Raw genomic sequence first — 20,694 nt, 5'->3', positions numbered from 1 at the left:
GCGCGCGCACACACACACACACACACACACACACACACACACACACACACACACACACACACACACACACACACACACACACCTTAGCCTAGCTGTACCCCTTTGCTGTCTTGTGGCTAATACTGCATTATAGAAACGATGCTTGCGTCTTCATTTCCCTCTTTCACAACCACAGCTAGGCTCGCCACACTTTTTAAAAAAAAAAAAAAAAAAAAAGCCAACGTGAACCAGACAGAAGAAAACAGAGTGGCTAGAGATAATGCTAAAGTGAAACTGGCACAATGCTGACAAACATTGCATGGGATGTTTCAAGTTCGCAAAAGACAGAGCCTGCAGCCCATCAAGTGTCTCAGCCGTCTTTTTGATATTCTATAATTTTATCTGAGGTTTTCACAGAACCTAACATGAGTAAATCGAGGGATGCGTGTCTGGACGTCCGCTACATGCGCACATTTATTACACTTTTACAGATTGTGACAGTAGTTGGATTTGCAGAGTTACAAATAGACCTTTTAGTCCTGATAGTGTTTGAGTTGAGGACCCTATGTAGAAATTTGTTCTCTGAAAGTTAATAAACCTGTTCACAAGAGTAAAACCAAGTGTACAGCAAACAGGTAAGTGAATTAAGTGCTTTTAATGCGTAGGGTGTACCGTTCAATTCATAAATAAAAATGGTTCTGTCAAATCTGCTGTCACTAAAAAGGGAACAGTCCCTAAACTAGGGCTGTCATGATTACTCGATTCATTTCGAGTACCCGGTTTAACCCCCCCCCCCCCCGAGTACAATTTGCCGTGTCGAGTACTCGGCAAAATGGCGGAACGGCAGCGGTGCATCGACGAGGGTCCGTGCAAAAAAAAGTCAACCGTGTGGGAACACTTCACGTTAGAAGAAAAGAACAACATAGTTGTCTGCAGTCTGTGCAAAAACCAACTTAAATACAACAGCACATCTGCAATGCTACAGCACCAAAAGGCGACATCCAGGCGTAACAGATGCTCTGCCAGCACGTAGCTCACTACTAGTTTTAATCATTTTGAATACTCTTAATTTGCACGCCGTTTGTTTTAAACGGACACAAGACCGAACATGATGTATTTGCATTATAAAGAGTTACACCACTTAAACACCCGTCAGCACATTTTAATGGAATGTAGATAAACTCTGACGAAATGTGAAGTTGGCGTGACTATCCATTCCATGTCTCAAAATATTCACATTACTTTCATCGCGATTTCATAACTCAAACTCCCGCTGGGGTTAGCATGTTTGATGGTTACTAATCACACAAATCAAGGAATTATGAGCCTTACAAAAATTGACCATGGCTTTATTTTCAATTTTGAAATGAAAAGCATGATCCGTTATTGTTCACTTGATTCTATTTTCATTTAAAAAAAAAAAAAAACCTCAAGTACTCGCCAAAATTGTCTGATTACTCGATTAACAAAATAATCGATAGTGAGAGTCCCTAAAACAGTCAAATGTGAAGCACAAAATTTAAATGGGCTTGGCATTTTGCATATGTTAGGTATGGAAGCAGATGGGAGGGACACAAACCAAACACTGTTTAGGCAGTTCCTAGTAAACACAAAAGGTCTACAAGTAACAGGAGGGAACTGGTTTCAGGACCCAAAAAAAAGTGTTGCGAATGGACAGGACAGGTTAGGTTACCGGCTTTTGGCAAACAGTGCAGACATGCCAGTATGTTCCAACAAAGTTTCACTCAAACCACAGCGAAGCAAATTATATTTTACAAAGTACTTGACACACATCCCAACTTTTCATAAATACAAGTTTGAGTATTTCGAAAAGAAATATTTCAAATACTTCATTTTACAAATGTTCATAAGCATTTTTATTTGGTCCAAAAGATATTGGCCACTTATTTTAAAACCAAAGGCAAAAAAAACAAGAACCGTTTTAAACAACAGCTAAAATTATACCTCAAATGCGGTTTTCACATCTGATTGAGTCTGATGACCAACTTCCTACATCACAAAACATGCTGCAGAGAATATTGACACACAAGAAATGTCACAGTATGTTAACTCAGAGACGATCGCATAAGTGCAAAGAATGTAGCCCTCAAGGGCTCTGAAACCAGTGAAAGAAAAATGCATAAATACATTACTTTTTAACAGGGCACACCACTAATATTGACTAGCTGTGAAATACACTGAAATAACAATGCTGGACCTGCAGTCATCTGTCTCACATGAAATGAAAACGCAAAAAAGTATACATTGTGAAGTACTACCATTGGGTGGTACAGTATTTTTAAAGATTACCCATCTATATATCTCACACACACACACAAATCGTGTAATTGTGTACCTTAGTTTGTTTCACTTAAATGTTATGCTACAGAACTACAAATGTATTTTATTGAACTACATACTCAGAAAGCTGACAGTAAAGTGAATATGCAGATTATTCAGTGGGGGGGGGGGGGGGGGGGGGGAACACGTATACAAAGGCACTGCTATATCTGTCTGGTTTTAAGAAAGTGCACTTTTGTGGAAAGCTAACTAGAGGCGGTGTGTACCGTGGGATCGTTTTGTAAGCGTTGTCCGAGGATTGGGAAATGAGCGATTTCCCAACGCTCACTCAAACATTTTCCCTGCTTTAATTCACAGTTGCCGGCAGTCTGGAACTTGTCCAGGATGCAAGATGCCTAAGGCTAAGCAGGCAACGTCCTGGATGGGACGCCAATCCATCGCACGGGAGATCCGCTAATAAATAAATCTTATTCATAAAGAAAAGGGATCCTGTATTTATTAAAACATCCTCCACCTGTAGAGTGCATCCCTAATCTTGGAGGGTTAAAGTCCAGCAAGCTTTAGAGAGAAAGCTTTCCACTGACGATGGATTTATACCTCAAATGCCAGATCATCTCCCACCAAAGGAGCCGAGTAAAGCACGTAAAGCTCGAAGCAAAGCCACAACCAGCATGCCACAGTCTTCCACAACCATACTTAGCCACCCTTTTGTCATTTCTGCAATACCTGTTCCCACAGTGAACCAGGAATGTCCAAAGGGATAGTGAAACGGGTATACTTACCCCGATACAGTGGCAGCACTGAATTGTCTTCAAAAGCTGTACAGAAAATTGCCTGAAAAAAACTGATGCTATTCAAAAATGGACTTCTATTATACAAGAATATAATTTTTTATTTTTTTCCTGTATTTTTCAAGTTTTCCAGGTATTAGCAACGCTTTACAAAATTCCATGCTACATACCTCAGACCTCTCAGAGTGGAGTGGAGCATGGGGGAGAAATAAAACTGAGTCAGTGCCTTGGATCTTAATGTGTCCCTTTTAATCTCTAAGTTTGCTGTAATGTTTTTCTGCCCAGAGCAGACGGACGACATGTATATCGCTGCGGAAGCCAATGAAGCTGGCCCAGCAGTATTCAGGCGAGAGCACCTTGCTAGGCTTGTGGATCCACAGGTACTTGTTAAGGTGACTCTCGTCATGCCACCGAGCCTCCACTTGGTTCATTTTATCCTTCATGATGCTATGATAACAAGCTTCTGTCATGTTCCTCACACTCTGCCAACTGCCCCCAAAAACAGCTGCATGGTAGTAGAAATCCCCCTCTGTCATGTAAGCTGCAGACCTGGGGTTGCGGTCATAGGTGTACATTATCTTGGGCCGGTGGTAGTAGAATGCGTGAAGCAGGACCACCAAATCTCCAAGAGCTTCTGATCCGAAACGCCCCACAAAGACCTGGTCCACATCAAAACAGAAAACGTACTGGTTCTCGTGACGAATGTGTGACTCGATCGTGTCGGCAATGGTCCTCATGCGCATCATGGAAATGTCCTGCCAACGTGCATGCCTTTCCACCTTGATCACTTTCAAAGTTCTCCCCGGCTTTAGCATGATTGTTGGAACCCTCTCAGGAGCATCTGTAAACACATAGTAGGTCACAGGCAGCCCGACCATGAAGTGGAGCTCAGCCGAAGTCAGGAATTCCCATAGGTAGGCGTCCAGATACCTGCAAAACCACCACCAAGAAACAACAAAAACAAACATTGTATATTAACATGGTGATGTGACCCAGCGCATTCTCAGGATGTCTCTCAAAACTGTCTGTATATCTAGCTGGCTACTTTAAGCAATGGTTTAGAGGAACATTAAAGTACAAAGGTCAGCTGAACTTTTCCAAGGTCTCGATGGACAGAAAGTGACATCAGAACCTGGACCGACCAGCGCTGGAGCACTGAACGTTATGCAATGAGCTACGGTATTAGAGAAAAAGAAGGCAAATACAACTAGAAACAATACATTTATTTAGCAGACACTTTTCTCCAAAGTGACCTCCAGAACTTGATGTAGTGTTATGAGCCCACACACCTTATTCACCAAGGTGACTTACACTGCTGGACATACACTAGTTACAATGGGTGACTCATCCATACAACAGTGGAACACACTCTCTCTGTGTCACTCACACACTATGGGGGAACCTGAACAGCACGTCTTTGGACTGTGGGAGGAAACCAGAGCACCCAGAGGAAACCCATGCAGACACAGGGAGAACATGCAAACTCCACGCAGACTGTGTTGGGATCGAACCCACATCCTCTCGCACCACCAAGGTGCTGTGAGACAGCAGCGCTACTTGCTGTGCCGCCCATTACGTCAGAAAATTCTAAAACCCTATTTAAAATAAAAAAAAATACATATGTGCAGTAATGTGGATTTCTTGGAAATGGTATGCAGGTCTAGGTTATTGCAGTTCTACATCTGGGGTTCTGCAACTAATTCTTAACATTGTTAAGATCAGTGAATGCCTCACTTACACTATAATCACAAAATAATATGCAAGAAACATCAGTTTGCCAGATGAAGACATCGACCTTAAAAGCAAAAGGAACAATCCTGAGCCTGTAGCAAAAAGCACCGAGATTCTTTCAAAAAGACAGAACAGGACACAATATGACATGTAGACAAGGAGTAAATTTCACAAAGAGGGTATAACAGCAGGTTCATATAATTAATGTCCCATATTTTTAGATGCCATAACGCAACATGCCCATCGGTAACTTCTGTAATGTCACTAGGGTGAGGCTTCAAACCACTCGGCTTGTGGAAATTACGATCAGATTAGTTCCGATCTTTTTGATCGCATTTGCATTTACGCAGAAACACATCCTCTGTTCAGGTCAACAATTTCGAAACTAGAGAGAAGAGGAGCCAAGATGAATGCTCAAAGCAGACATACTGCAATGTGCTCACAACTCTGCTCCAGATCTGTCGCTCTCGCTACACTCCTGGCTTTAGTGTGGATTGTAATGTCTAAATTGAGGTAGGACTGGATTAAATTCATTCCAGAATTTCACTAAATAACCTTCCGTGCTGATTTGTCTGTTCCTGCAAGACCCACAACTGCTATACATTTTATTCCTAAAGCACTATTCTCATATTCAGTACCTATAAGGGGGGCTCCTCTGTGCCTCATCGATCAACAGCTCTGTATCGTACAATGGGGACCCATGCTCGAATCCCCTCTACGCCATTTAGTCATCTGTGAAAGTGTCCCTTAACAATATATCCTAATGCTGCATTTCTTTCAAATGCTGTTTAAAGCCTCTGGGAACAGGGTTAGATAAATAAAGACTGCTACAGACCTTCCAACAGCAAACACAGTCAGTGCCACTGAAGTACCCCTCTCCCTGTGCTCTTGGTCATATATGGTAGGGTTGAACATCCCCTCCCACAATATAGGGGCTCCCCAGGAAGTACACGTCTGAACATCAGTTCTCGACCTGAAAAGAAAGGAAACAAGCATTTAATTTCTGGCTCTGCTTACATTACATTTATTTATCAGACGCGTTTCTCCAAAGCGACTTCCAACGAACTCTACGTAGCGTTATCAGCCCACACACCTTATTCACCAAGGTGACTTACACTGCTAGATACACTACTTACACTGGGTCACTCATCCATATATCAGCGGAACACACACTGCTTATGAAAAGGCAGTTATGTTCCACAATACAAGTGAATACATCTTGGGAGTTTTGAGTCTTTTGGTATCACACCATCACCCAGGAGCCCTAACTGGAGTTGATCTAACTCTAGCCTGCACTCGGGTAGCACTACCTAGAACCCATGATTCACTCCTGATCCGGTCATGTAGATGCCCTATTTGTAACCTTAGTGGCCACCTTCGTAGCCTCCGTCCTCTGACGCCCTGTGACAGCTGGCATATACTGTAGACCTTAAGCGCCAGTATTTGTCCCCTCATAGTCCATGCAGCCTGCTGCTACATGCGTAGCAAATTACACTTCTTTCTTCTACTGCTGTGCACACTTCCGCCTAAATCAGTTTTGCTTCTCCTTCCCCTGGGTTTTGTCATAGGGCCTCAAAGGAACACTGTCCAGAAAGGTTCTTCTAGATACCAGTGTCCACCACTGCACTATGGTGGAGTCAGGACATTGTCAGCCCCATTGCAGCCACACCTTCCATTTCCTACCCTTCCACATCTCAATGTCTGCTCCAGCTTCAGAGCAGACCAACCGAGAGCGATAACAGCATATCCTTCTTTCAAGCATCTCGATTGTTGACAGAGACTTCATAAACCAGACAGGGCCAGAGCATTCAGAGCATGCTGTAACGCTGATATACCGATGCTTTAAACCTACCTGGAAGTTCTAACATGTCCACTGCCACTAGCCAACCTTCACTTCTTGGTATGTTACCCGATTAACTACATCCCTCAAGCTGCTATCAAACAACTTACCAAGGACTTTCACGGGCTCCTCCAAAATGGATGGAATCAGTATACTTCCTGTGCTACAGCAAATCTTAGTAGGATGCCTACCTTTCTTCAGCATCAGAATTGGACTTTGATGGCTTTAAACACATTCTGTCCTACTTGATTAGGCTTTCAAGCCCTTATAGAAGCCATCTACATCCTGGGTCACTGTGGTTGCCACCAAGTCATCCAAGGCGGCTCTGATAGAGGGCTTATTGGCATCTTACATGGTGTGTGGACCTCTCTACTCTACCAACTTCATAAATATATTCATAGGCAGAAAGGACATAGTATGGCATGTAATGCAGCATTTTTCCACTCACACAAATGTTACAATATCTGCATCAGTACTCCATAGCAGAGCATACTACAGATTTTATTTTGTGGTGTTTAACTGTTTAGATGGAAATCCTTTGTTCTAAAAGCCCACCAGCACAGGATCAGAATTAAAAGATTTATCTACCTTGGCAATCAAAGAGTGACGACTGCAACTGGACCATTGCAAATACAACACAGTATAAAATGAACAAAGACTCAAACGGTCAGCAAACAAAGTTACTGCTGCATAAACATGGTCTGAATAAGACATTGTAATGTGCAGCAGTAATTAGGAATCCATTTGTAGGTTCCTCCCAGTAAACCATAGCATGGTAGCCATTTGACATCTAAGACTGGTTTTGGCCATGAAATGTAAAATACAAAATGGTCATTTCAGCTAAAAAGAAAAACAACCTTACCAGAGAGCTACAGAAGAGTCAATTCCTTGAAGCTTCGTACCCTGTGGTAACGGACACACATCCATAGGGATTAAGCCTTCCAAAAACCTGAGAACACAGCAGCTTTTCAAAATTGTGATTCCCCCCCAGCAGAAGCCAAATAATTCCATTTTATTAGCTAAGTTCTAGATTCTAGCTATACAATCCTGGGTTGTTCTTTCAAGCTACTGTATTAAGCCCACATAATATATAGATACATTCACCTCTTGCCTTTATTACAGAGCCTCAGACAGTAAAACTATTCAGAATCAACATTCTGGGCATTTAAACAGTTTTTAGACAAGAGTGCTGTCAATTTTAGCTATGCTAATGCTTATAGCTACAGTAATGCATAACTTCCTATTTTTTGGCTCCACCACAGGGATCGTTTCCCTTATTCAAAAAATTTGTTCAAGACTTGTTTGAACAGCATTTATTTAGGCATTTTGACAGCAGTTTTATTTGGCACCTTTCACTTCTTAGATCAGCTGTCAGGATAATAGAGGAAATAAGATTAAAATAACCAGGAAAAAACATAAAATGAGAAATTAAAGATGTGCTATTAAGACTGGTCTCAAGGGTGCTTGCTGGATCATATGTTTGTGGCTTATGATTATGCAGAAAGGTATTTAGCATAAAGCCCTTGTGACTGCTACCATGGCAGCAAAAACCACAGTAATGTTCTGTACAAACCTTATGCAATTTTATTTTCTGCTTTAGGATTTGATAAAAATCCTTGAGAAACTTGCTAGTGTATTTTATACTGTACAGTAAAAAAAACCTTAAATTTCACTGGGTGCACAACAAAATATTTCTCTTAATTACAGCCAAGGTAAGAGATACTTGCCTGAGAGATAACGGACCAATGTAGGCAATAAAAAGCCCAGTGGGGACACACAGCATGAACATAAACATACATCTTCCTTTGTGAAAATGTCTGGGGGAGGGGAAAAAAAGAAAAAAAAGAAATCAGTTCAACACTCTGCAATGAATAGTTATGAAATGTAATTGTGAAGCATCTTATCAAAAAGACAATTTCATACTGTGCATGTCTAACAGAAGTCTATCTTCTATGATATGTACGTCGCTTTGGAGAAAAGCATCTGCTAAATGAATACAGGCAGTCCCCGAGTTATGAACATCCGACTTGCATACAAGCCACAGTTACGAACGCCCCCCTTACTGACCAGAAGTTGATCTTTTTTAAACACCCTGAAGTCACAATCAAATAAAAACTTCATAATTAAGCCTATTTTATTCAAAATTTGAGTTACATACAATGGTTTGTAATAACAAACAGGCGCTACTTTGCAACATGCATCAAAACATTGCGCGTCAACAGCGGTTCTTCAGCTTGTGGGCAGGGCACACAAGCCTGAGGTAGGACAAAGACTTCGTTCTTTTCAGTCGGGCCACGTTGCTGTTAAGTGACTCATGTGTTACTGCATTTGGCTTTAATTCTTTTGTTTTTACCCTCCTAACCACCGCAGCAAAGCATAAATGTGATGCAAGTGATAGTGATGCATCCAATAAAAGGGAAACGATCACGATTGATACTAAAGTGGAAATAATAAAGCGAAAGGTGCAACGTCAACAAACAATGGTAAAGCAAACATTGACATTTCTTCAATGTTTTGTATACTCTCTCTCTGACAGCACTTAGCTACAAGACACTTCACCTCTCCCTCCCCCATGTTCTCAAATCTACTTCGTTTTGCTCTTCAAGTTTCATCCTTCATTGTTCCCCAGCCCATTTCACGTCTCTTTAAAAACAACTCCCCGCCTTGTTCCTTGACCACAGTTTTGGATCCTCATCTCTGTTCAGCTCGCTGATCAACCCACTATTTACCCATCCTGACCACGAGAACGAGAACCCTTTGATTCTGAATAAATAATCTTGTACTTGGGTCCAACCTCCTCCGTGTCCTCTGCTTGTTATGACAGGAGTAACATTTATCATCTCTTTATGTCTCTTTACTATAAATACTGTAGTTACATTTACCATCATTACCTTGTATTATTACTGTATTGTTGCATTAAAGATGTTTCAATGCATCCAAAGTGTTTCTTTAATGTTTTTTATAGATAGTATATTGTATACCTTTCTAAGACAAACATTTCACAAACTGATGTTAGATACCCAATATACCCAACTACCGACTTAGACTGAGGACACACAAGGCAGCGGCATTTTTACATTCCATTTATCTAGCAGATGCTTTTCCTCAGAGCGACTTTAAATGGAAACTAGGTATCATCAGCCCACACACCTTATTCACCGTGGTGACTTACACTGCGTCACTCATCCATACATCAGTGGAACGAACACACACACACACACACACACACACACACACACACACACACACAAAATGGGGAACCTGAACAGCTCGAAATATTGAAGCCACTAAGATCCATTGGTTTAGGTGTTTAAATATCACACCTAGAGAATCAGTAGGATTCCTCACATTGCACACTTGCAATCAGGCAAAACAATTCCCAAGGAGTTGCCTCCTCTTCAAATGAAAAAGATTTAAGCTTCACTATAATAGATCCACCCATATTTTTATAAGGTCTATAAATAACCACTTTAATCTAATTTACATGCCTGGTCCTGTTCCCGCTAGTAGCAGATAAGCTTTTTTAACAGGACTAAATTGAACAACTCACTGAATTTTGAATGAATTATTTTGATTGCTGTACTGATACTGAAAAGATTAAGGTATTTAGATTCCACAAAACACAGCTTTGATTAGTATATTATGCATTTACCTAGTTCATACTGTCATGTATCTATATTTCTATTAATAACCCATGCTTCTCAGTCAAATCAGATTATTTTCCTTACATAGCTGACATCTACAAAAAACTGAATTCACTGCATTCAGATGAAAGTGATATAAACAAAAGGCAGTGATCTTGTCCATGAAGGAGGCTGGTATTTTTCTAAAAAAAGGAAAAAACAAAATTACATTCATTCATTTAGTTGATGCTATTTTCCAAAGCATCTTACAACATTAAGTTACTTAGGATTATTTACCCATCTACAAAGCTGGGTAATTTTTACTGGAGCAATTCATGGCAAGTACCATGCTTGCATGTTTCAAGCAGGTTGGACTATTGTAATGCTTTATTATCGGGTTGTCCATACCAGACTGTATCCAGGCTACAGTTGGTACAAAATGCTGCTGTGAAAATCGTTACCAGAACCAGGAATTACGACCATATAACATCGGAACTGAAATCGCTGCATTGGCTCCCAGTTACATTTAGAGTTGAGAATAAAATCCTACTTCTGACCTATAAGGTAGTACATGGCATTGCTCCTGCTTCTCTCTGTGATATTATTGATTCTTACATCCCAGGACAATACCTTTGTTCATTGGATGCAGGTTACCTTAAAGTACCTGTGATCAATAAGACCTCAGGAGGAGGTCGTGCCTTTAGTTACAGAGCAACTAAACTGTGGAAGAGACTACCAGTAACTGTCAGAGATGTCCCCTCTGTCCCTGTCTTCAAATCCAGACTAAAGACTTGTGTTTACTCAGGTATTCCACCTCAAAATGTAACTGCACTTGGCCGTGTTTGTTTTCCCCCCTCTGTACCACACACACATTGACTGAAACCGCTTGTCCTGAGCGGGGCCGTGGCGAGCCGGAGCCTAACCTGGCAACATGGGGCTCGAACCCCAGACCCACCAGAAAGTAGGCACAGGCCAAACTTGTTGCGCCACCGCAACATTACCTCTATAGCCATGGAAATTAAAATTTACTTAAGATGCAAATTTACCATTTCTTCTTGTTGAGCATCGTCTCCCTATGTAAGACCTGACGAGGCCAGCCGGCGGACACAGACGCACCCCCACAACGACTGAAGTTGATGACCAACTGCCAAGATGGACGAAACGTTCCATGTTGAGCTGGGAATTCAAACTAGCATACAGCAATAACGTCTTTACTACTTGTAAACTGGCTTAGAATTGTTACTTAATCTAGAATGCCCAGGAGGGGCGGGCAGCCATTGGCCCTTGGACCCCAGAGGTTTTTCTGCCCTCAATTTTTGGTTGGGAGTGTTACCCTTTCCTCCATGGCCAGTAGGCTTACTTATAGCTCTATAAAAAAACTATATTACGATACTTGGTAGTCAACTATTTTCTTTGTTTCTTTAGCTGATGTATTTGTTTTGATTGTTTTATGCCTGTGTTAAAAGTGCTCTGTGTCACCACATGAGAAGAGTGCTCTATAAAAATAAACTGAATTGTACCACTGGACCTTCTCTGGCTTTGTAGATCCATATTTTAAGTAGACTATTTTTTCCCAATGTCACAGTTCCCCACACACGCACACACACTGGCTAAAACCGCTTGTCTCAAGCGGGGTCGCGGTGAGCTGGAGCCTAACCCCTTGGCCAGAATGCCAGTCCATCACAAGGCACCCCAAGTGGGACTTGAACCCCAGACCCACCAGAGAGCAGGACCTGGTCAAACCCGCTGCACCACCACACTCCCATCACAGTTCTACTGAAGTAGAATAATGGTGACATGAAATCATGACATTAACATTTAAAAACAGTATATTTTTCCAACAACCATCATCAAATAAAGAACTGGCAGCTCTAGTTCATAACAGAATGTTGTCCAGAAAAGAAAAAGGTCTGCATTTGAAGAGTGGATGTGAAGCGGTATCATTTCCCTGAGGTCTCTCAACATGCCATATGTGCTATAATCAGCCTCGCCCCCTTTATCGCAACTGTGAGCTTCTGTTTACATTGCCACCCAGACAGTTACGAATCCTCTATGAAGGCTCCATGTGTCACGTCCTCACCCGGCAGCAAACTGACGACACCTGGAGCCAGTCACAGGGGCACGGTATAAGAAGGCGTGCCGGACCCCCGGTCAGCGCGGAACCTCCTCAGAGCAACCGCAGCGATTCTTCAGTGACCCTTGCGGATCTTTCCTGGTTTTCCGGCTTTGGCCCGTGCTTCACGTTTCTTTCGACTACGACTCTGGCGTTTCCCCCTGGTGATGTCTGCTGTGCGATCGACCTGTGCCTGTACCTGGATTTCTCCGTTTGCTTTTCCCTTTGGCTTTTGTCTGCGTACCACCAAAGACGAGTGCGCAATTGAGTCTGTCGCTCAATTTTGTCTGGTGGCGATGACAACATGACACAACGGAACTGGAACGCATGCCAATGTATTTCCTTAGGAAGCCCAGGAACTGCGAGGCACCAGCTGTACTTCACTTTCATTAACTGTGAAAAATAAGGAATATATTTCACTACATCTGCACATCCTAGGCTGCCCACCAGTGAAGATGTTGCATAGCTACTCATAACCCAACTTCCTCATTCATAAATCACCACAAATCTATTTACCCCATCCTTTTTTACTCTGTTACTGCCCAAAAGAGGCAAACCAGTGGCACTCTGGTGTGACCATACAGTATTTTGCAGTGCTTTCCTGAGCAATGGAAGCTCACCTGAATTGCTTTGTTCTAGGCATGACTGATTTTTCATTTGCAATGTCACTGTTGTCTCATTACGGCCTTTGACCTCAGACGCCTCAAAACAGAAGCACAGGGAACAACCTTGGTAGATGTATGGAGAAACTGAGACAAAGGGTCAATGTGAACTTACCACTGTACATTGTTGGAAACCTAAAAACATCCAGGTAATTTTATCCCCCCCCCCATTTGTTCTGCTTTTGGGAGGAAGACTTTGCTTCTTAAAATTTCTGCTTTTGCCAGGCGTGGATGTAGACCAGACTTCCAATGTCACTGATCAAACTTTACAGGTTATCACCCGAACGCTTCGGCTCACCCCAAGGTTACTCCTCGCCCTCCGCTGATGTCACTGGCACTTTAGACTTCATGGGTCATCAACCAAACATTTGGAACCACCCCACTCCAAATTAGCTTTTGCCACAGAAATACTATTGCCTTGGCATAATTTCTACTTGGGTTTTAAGGAACCACAATTATTAAATTGTTAAAATATGCAGATCTAGTGGTAGAGGCAAGAGACGATGGGTGGTGGGCTCATGCGAGACCAGTAGAGGTAGGCGTCAGGGGGTTTGCGGCTAAACCAGCTAATGAGGAGGTGATTCCATCTATCCTGGAAAAGCCAGTTAAGTGCTTGAGTAAATGGTATAATTCCATGTTAAGTGATAAGGAGGAGGTTGTGAAAGACATTAAGAGCATTGCTGCATCTCTCCCGTCTGGGAAATTGAAGTTGTGGTGTCTGCAGTTCGGGCTGTTACTACATTAAGTGGCCACTTACAGCATATGAGCTTTCTGTCTGCGAGGTTGAGAAGCTCGAGTGAGTTATTAGCAAGGTGGTAAGGCGGCGGCTGGGAGTGCCACGCTGTTTAGGTGGTGTAGCGCTGTATGGTAAGAGCATGTTGGAGCTGTCAGTGACAAGTCTGGTTGAGGAACATAAGCGCACAAAAGTGGGTCTGGAGCTGACTTTAGTGGAGTTGAAAGGTGGCTTTGGGGGGGGGGGGGGGGGCGCTGTCGGTGCAGACGGATAGGAGGCGGAACCCCAGGGACGTGGCCCAAAGTGTTAAAGGGGCGCTGCAGCTGTCGGACACAGTCGGACACGTGCAGAGGGGAAAGGTGGGATCTGGTGTTGCCCCCGAAGCAAACGGTGGCTAGTTGTTGGTTTGGGTAAAATCTTGTTCTGTGTAGCTTGAATGAATGAACGCTGTATATTTCAATAGAGCCGTCTCCCTACTTCTGAATTTACTTAGGCCTGAGAGCTGGTCCACTACTGGAAAAGCTAGATCAGATTTAATGCAGAACGGGTTTAAGGGGCTCATCAGCTTTATATGGAGCTACTTCTATAATATATGGTGACAAAAAGAACGGTATTGAACTCAGTCACACAGTTCTCAAAATGCAGTCACTATCAAACTATTTTCAAAGACACTTTTGTTCACCCTCAGCTGTACATCATCTGAGAGAAAAGCAGCTGCTGAACAACTAAATTTCATCCCAGCATCAGCAACTCAGACAGCTCCTTGGGGTGAGAGGTAACACCACAGCTTTCTGGATGGGAACAGAGGCACAGTGGACCGATGACCTTCTTCTAAGCCCCTCCTTCTGCTGAGCCGAGACTGCTTCTGCACACGCGCACACACCTCTGGGTGTTTTGAGCAACAATCAAATTTCGAGAAAAGAGCATCTTTTTGTTCTTGCCTACTTCAGCGTTTACTGTTCATGGTTACTTTGCTGTTGGGGGAGTCACCTGGAGATGTTCAAAACGAGCCCTACAAGGGGCTGGCACTTTGTCCACTTTGTACCCTGCTTTGCAATCTAGGCCTCCATGATTTGTGCTTATGCAAGGCTGAGAGCCAGTTACTGAAAAGGAATGACTATTATAAACGCTGTTATACGCAATCTCAGCACACAACATACAGATGTGCTAAAACTGAAAGCTACGAAAAAAGGGGGAAAAAAAATGCAGTTTGAAATCTCAACCATCTAATCAGATTAGAACTAACTTCTAGAAGTGAGCGAGTGCAACACTGATTACGATAAGTGTGAGCTAGCTGGCATCGGCCCTTCTCAGTGACTTGGCTAGGACTTAATGTAGCTTCAGACACACACGTTTTAGTCACCTTAATGAGCGGTTTTCAGAAATGTCACTTGTTACCCTCCCCACTGCTAGTTTAAATGTAACATCACAAAATTGTTTACGTTTCGCTGACGCTTTTTTGCCAGAGCAACTTACTGTTAATCTACCTACAACTATTCACCCATTTATACAGCTGGGTCATTTTACTGGAGCAATTTAGGGTCAGTACCTTGCTCAAGGGTACTACAGCTGGAGACGAGAGTCAAACCTGTGACCTTTGGGTCCAAAAGCAGCAGCGTGAATCAACACACTTCCACTCTTTGAAGGTGAAAAAGAAGAGATGAGGCAAGAGATCGATATGAGTCAAACACTGGACATGCCCTCTAATGATTGGTTCAACATAGTCCTGCAAATTAATGTTTTCCTCAGAAACTTTCATCAAGGCAAAACACAGATCTCCAAATGTAGACGGTAGTCAGATGGAAAAGAAACGTCAGGTTTCACTTTTTACATTTATCGTTTGGACCTCTGTTACCTAGAAGACAGAACATGTAGTTAATACCACTACAGAAGGGGTGTCGTTGCAAGTCTAAACTTCATGACTCTCAGTTGTGCGGTAAACAAAAAAAAAAAAAAAAGTTGTGAATTAAGTCTCCATTTGTCTCAGACACCTCACGAGAACGCATTTGTGTGCCCAACCGTCACAGCAAAACACAATCAGAGAAACACAACAGAAGTGTAGGGCCACCTTCAACTCGCTGCCAGTGTTTTAAAATTAAGTATTTATTTTCTTCAGCTATATCCAAGATTTTTACCTAAAAAGTGGCTGCATATATGTATTATTCAGCTTTTATTGAGTGAAAGGGTAAAAAAAATTGAATCAATTCCAGCTATGATCCCAGTCTCAACAGAGTAAGCTCGGGACGCCTGTGTGATATAGAAGAGTTACTCTGATGTGGTGGGGTAAACATCTAGGGCCTACCCTGTTGCACATGCTGTGTATATTTCCTTTAATTCATTTAGCTGACACTTTTCTCCAAAGTGACTTACAATGATGTTTAAGGTACAGAACAGGAGGCTGAGGTGGATAAGCACGTTTCATAATGATTCAAGTGTCTGGGGTTCTTACAGAAACTGGGTCATTAATAAATGTTCGACTTGTACCGATTGGGACTTGGCGATAAAGGTGAATTTAGATTTACGCTGTTCCTCAGCTCGTATTTCCCAAATAGGAAACCGGTAAATGGTATGAGCACCGTAACGTTTACCGCTTTATTTTATAGCTGTAAATACCCATTTCACAAGTTTACGGTACCATTGTCTGTATTTTAGCCTGACAAAAGCTTTATTTTCTACATTATTCTCATGTAAAAAAAAAATTACCAAAATTAACAATATGTTAAATCTCCAGAGTAATAATTAAAGATTGCGATCTACAGCCATAAAGCAAAATAATACTCGTTTGATTTTACCACAGTAAAGGCAGCATCTGTGTGTATCAGGATGATGTGTCTGCGGAGAGAGCGTGTTGTGTGCGTTTCCTGCAGCAGGCAGTACAGTGAGTCAAGACAGCTCTTGCATGAATGTATCCAAAATCAAAATGCTTATTTCTCAAAAAGATGTTCATTAAGCAATAATGTTACAAGAATAAATGTGTCATCCTAATAATGTTTTTATATTAACTACTTTGTATTATTATTAATCCCCCCCCCCCCCCCCACATCAACAGTTCAGATGACCCACCTCTGTCTTTCTGGTACTTCTATCACTGCGATTTACAATACAGCACTGAATTGCTGTCGAAAATTGGCCCTGGTTTAACTACATTTAGCAGACGCTTTTCTCCAAAGCGACTTTCAACGGATACTATGTAGTGTTATGAGCCCACACACCTTATTCACCGTGGTGACTTATACTGCTAGATGCACTACTTACACTGGGTCACTCATCCGTACATCAGTGGAACACACTCTCTCTCTCTGTCACTCATATACTATGGGTGAACCTGAACAGCATGTCTTTGGACTGTGGGAGGAAACCAGAGCACCCAACCTCACACAGACCGAGCAGGGATCGAACCCATGTAAACAAAATTATTTTTCTAATTTGGATTTGTTTAGCTGACACTTTTCTCCAAATAAGCTCCAGGAAGCTTCTTGAAGAACACGCATCCCTCAATTTATACTTTTCTCCACTCCTGCATTAAACCAAATTATTCATTTATACTCCACCTTGCATTGACCACCTGTCCTAGGCAGGGCTGCAATGGTCTGGAGCCTATCCCAGAATCACTGGGCACAAAGTTCAGGGGGTACACCCTGGACAAGATGCCAATCGATCACAGGGTAGCCGCACAGAGACACACACATACAGAGCATAATTCAGTGTTGAAAATGTACTTGAACAGCAAGTCTGAATTGTGGGCAGAAACCAGAGCATCCTATCAAACTCCATAGAGATTAAGCCTGATTCGAGCCTAGACCTAAACAACTGAGGTGCTGCAAGTCTGCAGTCCTACCCACTGTGCCACCTTCCATTGATACTGTTCTGCAATTTTTACTGGAGCAGTTCAAAGTTAGTACTTTGTTCAGGCGTACCACAGAAATAACAGAATATAAAACCCATATCCTCTGAGAACAAGACAGCACCTACACCCACTACACAAGCAGATGCCCCTGAATGAGGAACATCAGGAACCTTTTTGCTAAATGCATTTTTTTCCCCCGAAACGTGTGAAGACGGTTATGACGAAACGATTTATGAAAACTCAGCCCCTGCAGTACACTGTGTAGTTCACGGAAATATTAGTCATCAACAAATTCACATTTAATGCAGGTTTCTACAATGTAGCCAATATTAAAAGGTTGTTTCAAACTTTACTATTGTAAACCAGAGATTTTATTACATCACAAGTTGCCCAGGACACTGGATTTCCCTAGAGGATGGCATGCATTCCAGGTTGAGCTGGATGAGAACAACTTCTTAGCAGCTCTGATGTCAGTCATGGAGGCAGATACAAGCTGTGTGAAATTTACCTTAAACTGAAACGGATTAAAAGCAGTCCAGCTGCTGCTTCCGAACACCACGGACTAACTGAAAAGGTATCCAGAAACACAAACAAAACTCGCCCTCTCACAGTAAAGAGCTACACTTTCAAAGTTTGTCACCGTTTCTGTTCTGGCTCCGATGTGGTGGAACGACCTCCCCCTCTCACTCAGAACTGCTGAATCTCTGTCCACATTTAAAAAGGGTCTTAAAACTCATCTCTTCCAGACTCACTTCTCCCATGATCTACCAGCTTCATCTCATGCGTAAATGTTCATGGACTGTAACTTTGAGATCATGCCTGTTAAACAACAGATAAATCACACAACTCCTCCTGTAATGTAAATGTTCATTTATGTAAATAAAAAAAAAAAAAATAAAAAATAATTACTAGGAAGATGATCAGGAATCCTCAATATTGAATATTCTGAGTTTTATACAGCTACTGATGGTGGAAAGAAACTAAGCGTACTTAAGAATCACGCGTCTGCATCCAAGTGTCACTTCCTGGTAATGTAATGAACACATTGTATTTTATATGACATGTGTGATGTACGTCACGTTGGGGAAAAGAATCTGCTAAAGAATAACTTATCAGTGAAGCAGCAAAGGTTGCGAAAGGTGGTGGTGAAACACTGACATTCCTTTGTTGCGCAGCAGTCGCTTTGAAATGTCAAGTCTTTTTACGCGGGTCTTCGAAAAACCACTCGGGACTTGAAGGACTTCAAAAAGTCGAGTAAAACACAGTAAATCATGACGTGCTTAACGGGGGGGGGGGGGAAGAGGACGACCTGAGCGCATTAAATAAATAAATAAATAAATAAATAAATAAATTTAAAAATTATTCAACTTGCGAAGTCGGCTATATTTACCGACCAGTGCAGAAAAAAAAAGAAATGGAGATTAAAACTTCACACGCAAGAGAGCAATTATTTAAAATTTAATTATAGTGTGAAAGTTTAATCATAATTTAATACGAAAAAACACAGTCCCGTATAAAAATAAAACCTAAGGAGACCCACAGGTTGTGACATGAGGAAGCCAGACTGTATTACTACATGATGATATCATATGGCATGGAGTGAAGTGTATCAACAGGGTAAAATACCATACATAGCTTTTTAAAGACAAATGCAACAGAATTATGGAACTCTTCCGGATCGGAGGAGCACAGAGATATTTTAGAGATTTCCATAATAATTATTATGATAATTACCCGAATGTGATATTTGTTTGCTTACCGTACCTCATTGTGCCAATTGAGCGCACGAGCCGCTTCCAGTCCAGGTGCCGCCGAGTCACACGGTTCACTTGCAGTTTTTCCACCTTTTTAAAATTCGGCCACATCAAAAATAACTTGCCCTCGAGCCCCGAACAGAAAGGCTGCTAGCTCTTCGAGAAAACTCCATCTACCTGTGGAGTTTACCGCACTTCCTCGTCAGCGCCACCCCGCCCTATTATATATGCGAGGCTATAGGTCTAAAAAATAAATAATTAATTTAAAAAAGCCGTTCAACGAACAGCGCGCGACACCTTCGGGCTGTTTTCATGGCTCATTGACGCATTCTGAGCTTAATATTACTGGATACGCTTTTTTTTTTTTTTTTTTTTTTTGGAAAAATTGTCCTTTCGGACTATGTATCATCGCTGCAAAGTCCAACCGAACAAAGTGAAGCAGCGTTGTTCACTAACGAATCACCTCCTTCACCTGTGTGTGGCGATGCCCTGCCTCCCGTCTTCCTCTACGGCTCTTTATTAAATATTTAAGTGCCACATTTTACGTTAAGAACAGCTACCTCACAGCACTCGATGCTCTGTGCTTTGTTTTATCTCTCTTTTCACTTTTGGACCTGTCCTTGTAGCTACTCGATACTCTCTGGTGCAGTGAAAGACCTTTTGCACCTTGGACCTAGCCTTGCCTTCCAGCTATTTCCCCCCCCCCGTTGCTACACGATCTTATCTTAACTCCAATAAAACGATTAAGAAAGACACACAGGTGAAGCCGAACAGCAGTAACAGGAGGTTTAGAAAAACACATACGCAACGTTACCGCCGCTCGGCGCGCTCCGCATTTCCCGCTATCGTCACGTGACCCCCGACTGCCCTTGACCGCAGCGAGGGCGCGCGACCCCTGGGCTCGAAAGGAACGCCTCACCGCCGGTGTTGATCATCCATGTTCTTATTGTAACACACTTCTGCTGCCTGTTACTTTTATTTGTCTGTGTGGCTGATGCCATTACTAAGACTAATCACTAATAGGTCCAGCTGTAGGGTCCGAAGGTCCTCTGATGTAGCACTATAATAATAAATGTAAAAAAAATATGCGGATCACGTGTGCCGAACCCTCTGACTACAAGGTGGCGGTAATAATAACTGAAAAAGCGTATTTGCTCGGTCAAGTTCGCCGTGCGTGTGGAATGGACCGATGTAGCAGTAATAACTTTAAAAAATAAAAAAATAAAAAAACACACACACATGCGGGTTCAGCCGGTGTCTGCTGTGTGGTGGGTCCGGGGTTCGAGACCCGCTGATGCCTTGCGATGGACTGGCGTCCCC

The 20,694-nt window shown here is 42.3% G+C and overlaps 1 protein-coding gene across 1 annotated transcript; it reads right to left on the bottom strand.

The window, feature by feature from the left end:
• Positions 1 to 2,457: 2,457 nt before the first annotated feature.
• LOC108918234 (alpha-1,3-galactosyltransferase 2-like) lies at positions 2,458 to 20,209 on the bottom strand. Its single transcript, XM_018725350.2, has 5 exons — positions 19,385 to 20,209; positions 8,370 to 8,459; positions 7,505 to 7,591; positions 5,638 to 5,775; positions 2,458 to 4,001 (listed from the first exon to the last, which is right to left on the bottom strand). The coding sequence occupies exons 1-5, from the start codon at positions 19,483 to 19,485 to the stop codon at positions 3,320 to 3,322; spliced, it is 1,098 nt and encodes a 365-aa protein (XP_018580866.1). The 5' UTR covers positions 19,486 to 20,209; the 3' UTR covers positions 2,458 to 3,319.
• Between the last annotated feature and the right edge of the window lie 485 nt (positions 20,210 to 20,694).

Source organism: Scleropages formosus, chromosome 22, assembly GCF_900964775.1.
Source record: "Scleropages formosus chromosome 22, fSclFor1.1, whole genome shotgun sequence".
NCBI classification, from domain to species: domain Eukaryota; kingdom Metazoa; phylum Chordata; class Actinopteri; order Osteoglossiformes; family Osteoglossidae; genus Scleropages; species Scleropages formosus.
The sequence above is the reverse complement of the archived record's forward strand: the minus strand, read 5'-3'. Positions and strand labels throughout refer to the sequence as shown.